General features: G+C 45.6%; 1 protein-coding gene across 1 annotated transcript in view; it reads right to left on the reverse strand.

Moving 5' to 3' along the window:
- EGLN3 (egl-9 family hypoxia inducible factor 3) overlaps nucleotides 1-9,121 on the reverse strand; it is a 29,421-nt gene extending 20,300 nt beyond the window's left edge. Inside the window, exon 1 of the mRNA XM_069858449.1 lies at nucleotides 8,739-9,121. Coding sequence (XP_069714550.1) covers nucleotides 8,739-9,095 — 357 coding nt within the window. The 5' untranslated portion in view covers nucleotides 9,096-9,121. The remainder of the gene's footprint in view (nucleotides 1-8,738) is intronic.
- Nucleotides 9,122-9,393: the final 272 nt, after the last annotated feature.

Genomic DNA, 9,393 nt, shown 5'->3' on the forward strand with positions numbered 1-9,393 from the left:
CAGCACAAGAAGTCACTGCAACCTTTCCTGAAGTTTTCTAAACATTTTTTAGCACAGTCTAAGCCAAGAACCACAAGGATGTGCTTCAGTCCCACTGATTTCAGACAGACTTTAAAAAAAAAAAAAAAAAGTACTTAATTGAGTTGCTGAACTAGGGCCAAAACTCTAAAAACATTTGCCTTATCAATTTATATTAAAAAATCGCAGTGCAAGAAGACATAAGCAATGATCAATCACTATTATGATGTACAGACAAGAAAACTGCAAGCATATTTCTTGTTTGGATTTTCAGGTCCAAAAGAAAGCATAGAAGAGTCTATTGTGACCAAAGGACACACATGGACTAGATATGAGACCAAAATGGTTATTACTTTGCTGCAAAGTAGGATGCAATTCCCTGATATATGACAAAAGACGTTGCTACCTTGCCACTTTCAGCTGCCAAAGTATTGGATAAACTCTTCCCAGTCTGCACAGATAGTGTGCTATGCTATACTTCTGCAATTCATACTATTCACTTTAAACTGGGTGGCTGGTGACATGAATATTTAGTAAGGCTCCACGGAACCATTATGGTCAGCAAAATTTCTAGGATTACTTTAATTGTGAAAAATCAAAGCAACAAGTAGCTTGTTTAATCAACTGCTTTCTTTAAGTGCTTTTCATGGTGGCACTAATTTTCTTTGTCTACTAATCTTATCAAAACACAACGACAAGAGAAAAATGACAGAACAGCTTCTTTCTGTCACTGAAAGATAGCAGATGCATACATGTGAGTGAGATGGAGGGGAAATGGGGCTTACAGCTCTCTCCAAATCACTCACAGGAACAGTCAGGAGTGGTGTGCTGATGGGATGAGATGCCTCTGAATAGTTTAAACACTTAGGAGATAGTCTACTTGGCATAAGCCTCCTTCATCTATCTGGCTTATTCCTCTACCTCACTGTCTCAACACCTAGAGAGACCTTCTTGCTTTTCTGATCAATTCCCTGCCATCTCTTTTCAAAGAAATAATAGGTCTAAAACAAATTGCTATATAATGTTACGCATCAAAGTTGTTTGTCAACCCCCAACAGGTTCTGTGCCAATGAATCAGTTATTCACCCTACAGCCCACCACAGTGGCCATCACCCGCCCTAGGCACAGTTACCAGAATATACCTCTACCCAAAAGCTCCTGTACTAATCCACTAGAACTTTTTTCACAGAAGCTTAGGGAGCTGTGTCACTGAGATTTCTAGCGATGTTGTTTCAGTCTTCAACTGTGTGGCAGAAGGATTACAGTCATGATAAATCTAATCCAGGGCTTCAAATTCCCTCGAGTCAGTATGCTCACATCTTCCTACTCCATAAATCAAAAACCAGCTAAACTTACTTGCAGGCTTCCCTTCCTGACCTCCTCATTCTCACAAGCCTTCCACTGCAAGACAGATGACTGCTATGTAGCCTATTGGTGCCAAAGGACCACTTGCCTCTGACCTATTACACAATGGGAAAAGGCAACCCAATTGAAACATGAGCAAGAAGAAACTCTAAAATGAATACCGGAAAAAAAAAAAAGTACGTTGACATTGTTAAGAGTCATTTTGAAATATGTGATAAAAGTATTCATCTCTTCCAAGTGTGTCCAGCCTGTTCAGCAAACACCAAGACTTCATCTGATAAGCAATGCATTCATGTTTGGGTCATAGAGGGAGAAGATAAAACCACAGTCTCTATCCCACTGCTTTCATGTATATGAAAAGGATTTGCTGAGGGAGGGCAGACACTACTGAACATCCAACATCATCGCCACAGAAGAAAAAAATGTATAAGAAAAAAAAAGTCCGTGCAGCATAGGAGAAATAGGAGGGAGAAAATACTTCCACATACTAAATCAAACAAATTGCTCAGAAAGCAACATTCAGGGTAAGGTTGTATTACATTGGGGAGAGACTGTTTACAAAGTCTTGTAGTGATAGGACTAGGGGCAATAGCTATAAACTGGAGAGGGGCAGATTTAGACAAGCAAAAGGAGGAATTTTTTCACCATGAGTGGTGAGACACTGGCACAGATTGCCCAGGGAAGCTGTGGCTGCCCCATCCCTGGAGGTGTTCAAGGCCAGGTTGGATGGGGTCTTGGGCAGACTGAACTAGTGGGAAGTGTCCCTGCCCATGACAGAGGGGTTGGAATTAGATGGTCTTCAAGGTCTCTTCCAACTCAAACTATTCTATGGTCCTATGATTGAGCCACTATCCAGGCAAGTTTGGAAGTCAAAGATGAATTTGTTGTGAAATCAAATAAAGACACTGGGATTAATGCTGACAGCTGAAAATCTTAATGCAAAGAAATAAGTTCAGTTTTATTGTGTACATGCTGCCCTGCATCAGTCTTACCAGCATCAATGCACATCCATTTAAACATATAGTGTTATTAGCCGTGAGTAGTAATGAACTGAATTATTCATTAATGATTATCTTGGGAAAAGGCTGGGTACAAATATTAATATCAAGGTCCCATTCCCCTCTCTCCCATAATGCCACCTCAGCTGGAGGGGGCACGGAACTCTGAATCTTGCTGTTTTCCCCAGTGGCTCTCCCACCGATAGTGCCCCTGCAATGCTGTACACACACCCCACTAGTCCAAAGGACAAACTCTCCCCATACTCAGAGGTATTAATGCCACTTGTATTACAGCATCCCTCCCCACACAGCTGCAGAAGGTTTAGACTGACATCTAAAGAGCAATGAGCCTTCATACAAAAACCGAACTGAGAGGCTCATATGTACTTCGGGGTTGCAAGTAATAGGGATATTGACCGGCACACCTTTAGGGCTACCACTGCATGGCTCTGGCTTTAAGAGCTGACACAGTGGTGCTGGGGAGGACTAGTACCAGGGCAATTGACACGAAAGCACTAAGGAAAATGTGCTAGCAGAATGGGATAGATCATGGAACACCTCGCTGCTTTGCAATCATTGTGTAAGTCCCGAGTCTAATAAGACTCATTAAGCACTGCTTGACTGCAAAACTACACATGACACAAAAAAAAAGTCAAGTAACCTGCCCTGATGCTACAAATGCATGTATAAAAACACTGGTTACATTGCCTAAGAACTGACTTATTTCTCTTTCCTTACAGAATTAGCCACTTTCTGCCTTCCTCTGCAACTATAAATGTAAAGCACAGGGACAGCGTAAGAAAGGTTTCTCAGTGGCTACAGACTCCTCCACAAGAGGAGGAATGAAGGACCAACAGTAGCCACTTGGCTGGCAAAGGCTTTGGTCTAACACGCACTGAAGACAATGCATTTTTTTCCACCACCTACTACAGTCAGGTTAACACAAAACTATGAACTCAAACATTCCACAGATGCTAGCCACACTTCTGAACTCAGGGACATGCGCATCACTGTCTACAAAATACTGACCCATTTCTTCAATATGCTGACCCTGCTGAATGAAGAAGCAACCTGCAAGATTCTTCAAGTGCCTCTTTCAGAGAAGTATCTTCTGAAAATTTTAGAAAGTTATTGAGAGTAATTTGATCAACAAAAAGAAGAGCTAATATGCCCAGGTTTATACTTATTTAATGCTCTGATTGTCAAATAAAAATTATACATTTCTGTGTATAATTAACCAGGCTAACTAATCTTGCTTGACAAACATAGATATAAACATCAGTTTTGACACTGAGCCAAAGCAACCACTCCAGGATCTGTGCCAACACTGAATTCCTCAGTCCAATATCACAAAACGACTTGTCTGGTGTATTTACAGTTCCAGTGGCTCTGGACTCTGCCGGCAGCTGGCCAGAAGAACAGATTTGAACTTACCCATCATGCCAAAACATGTGCATTCTATTAGAAGAAAGAAAAATTATGCATATTTCTTCTGGATGGTGGCATTCATCAGACCTCTCATTGTAAACTAATTGCAAGGCATGTTGCTAACGCAAGTATCAAATGTGTCAGATGTAATAAACCAGTACATTTCTATAGAGAGTATTGCTCTTCAGGTCTGTAGCCAGTTTTCTGTTATCCTGCTCCTTATATCCACATCTCAAATTCAAAAATGCAGCATTTCACTCTGCATTTTAATTGTAAAAGATAGCATTTGCACATAGTGGAGTTTTTCTTTCTTCATACATGAATGCAAGAATACCTCACCTCATTATGTAAGTTATGATGGACTTGGTAAAACTGCTCAGTCCAAGTCTGTGACAACCCATACATTTCCTCAGTCCTCGGGAACAGAAATCTTGGTCACAACTGGCTAGACAGGCCATGTTTCAAAACCTACCTGAGGACACTCGATTGTGTGGCAGGCAAAAGGACTTGCTCAGGGTTTCAGCAAGCACTCTCTACCCATGAAGTGCCACCACCAAAGATCTGCTTCTCCTTGGACAGTCAGAGAGGGCCCAGCAGGGTGGGGCATGTGGGGAGGCAACAAGCTACAAGCAGAGGATGCAGAAAACATCCCATTAAATAGCAAAAGGCCCACACAGACTTTGAACCAAGTTTTCAAGAGGGTTCATATGCCATAGTGACTTCTAAATGTACTAATCATATTGAAAACGTTTTTCTAACTTCAGGCCACATACTTGATGCTGAATTTGAACAGTTGGGTTCTGAGCTAAAAACATCAACCGTTCAACCATAAGCTTTCTTCAACACAGGTGAAGTCTTAAGATTATGACTTTTTGCCTTGTTTTCTAGCCAGCTGGGCTCACTAGTGCCCAGTAGGCACAAGACAAGCTTGATGTCCCCAAAATCCCTTACATGGAATTCAACCCATGATGGCACCCAAGAGGGTACCAATGACTCACAGCAGCACATACTGCTGTCAGGTACAGGGTGCAGAGTCCACAAAGAGAACAGCCACACCAGTTCACAGTACCTTGCACCCCTCACCCATGAGGGCTAACACAGCCTGCTGGTAGCACATCTAGTGTTGACTCATCCAAGGTGGCCCTGGGCAGCATGTGCTGACGGCATTGCTCTGGGACCTTGCCCCACTATGGGGAAAAGCTGCCCTTCTCCAGCAGAGGCAAAACATGACATGTCACAGCCTCTCAGTACCAGATGAGCTACCCAGGCATCCCATCCAGGTATGCTGCTTTTACATTTCTGTGCACTGGGCAACCTAGTTCATGCCTTCGTACAGGAGAGGACTTCCAGCAACAAGGGGTCCCCTGAGTCTGAAGCATTTGAGGCTACCAAGGGGACAGAAAACCCAAAGACCACAGCACCTAGTACCTCTGCAGCTCCTAACTTAAAGAAAAAAGTATCTTTTCTTATGTCTCAAAGGAGAAATTTCTCAAAGGGCCTCTCTTCCAGACTGTTTTCTTGCCTTGTCTTGGGGACTTTTTTTTAAATGTTGTTGCTTTGATTTATTTATTTATAATATCTGGATTATTTTCTCACAGGGCTGACATTTCACCACCTACAAAACTTTGTAATTGTCCCCTGGAAAATTTAACAATACATGGCAGGTCCCTGTGCCACCTCTGCACCTCAGCATTATTCATTCACAAGTAGGCTCAAATCTTTTACGGAAAGCATCATCTCCACCATCCCCTTAAGCCCCCGCAAGCCCAAATAAACTCTAAGAAGAGACTTTGGGACCCAAGAAGACAGAAGCCACAATGCATCACCCTTTTACCCACAGGCCCCAGAGAACCACCGGACCAGGAGCACCCCAGGTGACCAGCTGTGGAGACCAAGCTGTGGCCTTGTTTCCCGGCCCACACCACCTGCCAGCTTTTCTCCACCAAGCATCAAAGCTACAGCAAAGTGAAGACAAGTCCTCAAAAGCAGACTGACCTCTGTCCTCAGGCCAGAACGTTCCTTTGCATGAGGATGCGAATTTTTTCATACTGAAGAGAGGATTCAACCTGGTCAACAATGCCTCGGTACATTTCTTAACCACTTACCAACTACAAAAGGGTAGTAATACCATAGAATTGTTTTAGTAGGAAATATAAACTGTAGTTGAGGAGAATGCAGAAGACAAGCAACGCATTAGGTCTGCCAAAAGAAGAGTCTTTCAGAAGAATGTCATCTGGTTATTTTGACCAATTAACCATGCCAGCTAATATTTTAAAGAAGACTTATTCCAAATATAGATTTGGATCACTGGTCTGCAAAGATGAAAGGTTACGTTTCATTATCAGCCCTCAAACATCAACCAACAGCTCTTAAGAGTATATAATACCCGTGTAAAAGTTTACTTCCATCCATCCCCTTTGATGCAATCTTAACTTCCTTGTGGTGCTGTTGAAATTCTTTTGAAAATGGCAAAATCCAAACTGACTTATTTCTCTTAGGCAGCTATAGCTGCACTTTTCTTATGTTCATGTATCTACAGAAAAAAAACATGAAGAACATCACACCAAGTAGACAGCTGAAAAAGTTCACTTACTAAGCAAACCTCTCCCCCTTTTCCGGTGCTTAGGCTGAAGATTAAAGTCACACTACTGTTTTAAAAGCATAAAGGTCTAAAGAATGATGAAGCTGATATTACATAGATTCATTTCTATGACAAGAGGAGCTACTACGGAGCTGAGGGCTTACACTTTAAACAAATTGCTCTGGACTCTCTGCCCCATCCGATACCTACATCTCAAAACAATAAATTATAATAGCACATGACTAGTTAAGAGTTGTGGTCCAGTTGCTCAGAAACACCCCATGCACCTCCAAATGTTAAGCCATGGAAGTTTTCTGGGCATCCTTTCATATGTGTAATCTAGCAGATAAAATAAAAATACACTGAACTTAAATTTGGGGGTTTTGTGCATGCGTTCATAAGACTTTAGAAGACAGACAAAATGAGCAGGTTTAATGGTGGAAGGGAAATGTCTACTGGCGACGTGGGAACCTGCATGCACTGCAGTAGTCAGTTGGTTACTCACAGGAATCATCATCCTGCTGAAGGTGTCCCACATCTCAGTTACAGATGGCAGCTGCTATTCCAGAGCCTCACATATCCATGGTACTTATTACTATAATGAGGGGATTGGTCACTATTAATTTCTGATGGAAACTTCTATGCATTTAGCTTTACAAATGATACTGAGTCACTCTCAGTCCTGGACTGCTGTGTAGCACTTCCATGCACTGTTTGGAGTTTGACACCTTCTACGCTAAACCACAAGGGACAAAAGACTCTTCATAGCAAGCAGGTTGGCATCTATAAAAGAAGTTCTGCCCTGTCTGTTATTATTTGCACAAAATTGACTGCAGGAACACCACAACTCAGTTTTAAAATCATCTCTACAACCCGAAGCCACTCCCCAAAAGACCCTTCTCCCCAGACTGTACCAATAGCTTTAAGGCATCCAGTTGATTCTCCAAGTACCTTTTAAAAATCCTGGACAATTTCCTTTTACTCCAGTTCAACTTTAATGGAAGCCTCTGTTTTATTTTCCCTTCGAGTGGCCAGCAATGCACTTTCAGCAGTAATTGGTCAAACAGAAGTCACCCAGAGAAAGAACTAGGGTGACCCTAAAGGCAAGCCAAAGCATAATGGTTATATACACCCCCTAAGACCAGGCTCTCACCAGCAATAAGTGAAACCCAGTCTATTCACTTTTTAAACCAAATCTACCCAAGCTTTAACTGGACTGATGATCAGTTGTTGAGTGGAGCTAAGCACAGAAGCAATATTTCAACCTTTTTATTATTCCCATCACTGCACAGAAGTGTTGAGTGTAGACGTGTGCAGGGAGGGGAGATGTGCCTGCACGGGTTTTAAGGCATTCTCAAACAGCTGGTAAACATTATCATACTGTTTTCTTCATTTACTGCAGAAAAAAAAAAGAATCTCAGCAACTGCACGTTAGGACCAAAAGAAATACCTGACTTTTCAGTTTTGTGATTTTTTAAGTTTCACCATCTCTGTTTCTGACATATCTCTAAAAGAAGCGCATGTTTTGAAAATGTGTTATGTATTATAGAATTCGTGTCAGAAATATAGAAACGGGGACGTTTTCAGCATTCAAGACAACGAAGCAAACTTAGTTCAAAGCCAGCAAAGCAGTTAGGGAGCGAGGAGGCAAGCTACCCTAAGCTGGAGTAATGACATAGCAAGTGCAAACAAACTTCACTGGAAAAGAAATCTATAAGACAATTGTCCCGTGGTACAAGCACACCCTCCACTTCTGAGCAAGAAAACCGATAAAAAAAGCAAAACTCCTATTCAACAACAACAAAAAAAAAAGTTTGCTGTGCTCAAGCGGAGCATCCCTTAATGTGCCACATACCCAACTGCAGTAACGATAACGGCTCCGGCTGCAGGACGCCGGCACGAGTCGGGCCATGGAAACTGCTCCGGATAACGCCGCCACACGGGCGCAAATAACCCAATAACCGACCCGCGTACGTGCGCAAAGAGTGGGCAGGGAGCTTCTCCCTCCACCTGCATCGATCCTCTAAAGGAAAGTCACGCTGGGGACTGGACTTTACTGGCGGGGTGCGCTCTCTCAGCCGGGACGAGCAGCGGCCGCGGACGCCACCGTCGAGCAGCGCGGGGTCCGCCCGCAGCCGCAGGGCAGCCGCGGAGAGATCGCCGGCGGCACCGGTGTGGGGGAGGAGGAGGCAACCGAGGGGTCCCGGGCAGACCCGGCACGGGAACCGGCGGCGAGAGTCCCGAGCCCCGACACCGGCGGGGGCTGCCCGAGCGCAGGCACCTGCGGACGGCGAGCGGGGAGCCCGCGGGAACTTTCCGCCGCGCCCGCCCGGCCGGGAGCCGCTCACCTTGGATCGCTCCTTCACGTAGTACTTGCCCAGCCGCGTCCCGCAGTACATCACCAGCCGGTCTATCAGCGTGAGGAGGAAGTTGATGGCCTCGCAGCCCTCCTCCGTGCCCCCGATCCACTTGATCTGGTCGCCGCGGAGATGCCGCTTGGCGACGCCGCGGCTGGGTCCGGCCAGCTGCCCGTCCGCCAGCTCCCCGTCGCGGTGCATGCGCTTCACCCGCTCCAGCACGCAGTCCCCCACCACCTCCCCGAGGAAGTTGTCCAGGTAGCAGAAGCCGATGTCGTGCAAGCAGGGCACCACGTACTCCAGGGCGATCCTCTCCAGGTCCAGCCTCATGATGTGCCCCAGCGGCATCGCACCGGCGCCCGCGTCGGGAGGCGATGCCCGCCGGCTCCAGCCCCCGTCCCGGGCAGGGGCTGCGGCGCGGGGCAGGGCGAGGAACAACTTCGTTCGCCGGGTCGGGACGGGACGGGACGGGCCGCGCCGCGGGGTCCGGCGGTGCCGCCGCCCGGAACCGCACGGGAAGGGCGCCCGGCACCCCCCGCCCCGCTTTACGGACGGAGGCGGCAGATGGCCCCGCGCCGATTAATACGCGGGCTACGTGCGGGATGTGTGCTCGCCCCGCCGCCCGCTCGCGCGGCGCCGCCGCACG

This window comes from Phaenicophaeus curvirostris, chromosome 5 (assembly GCF_032191515.1).
Source record: "Phaenicophaeus curvirostris isolate KB17595 chromosome 5, BPBGC_Pcur_1.0, whole genome shotgun sequence".
Lineage (NCBI taxonomy): Eukaryota > Metazoa > Chordata > Aves > Cuculiformes > Cuculidae > Phaenicophaeus > Phaenicophaeus curvirostris.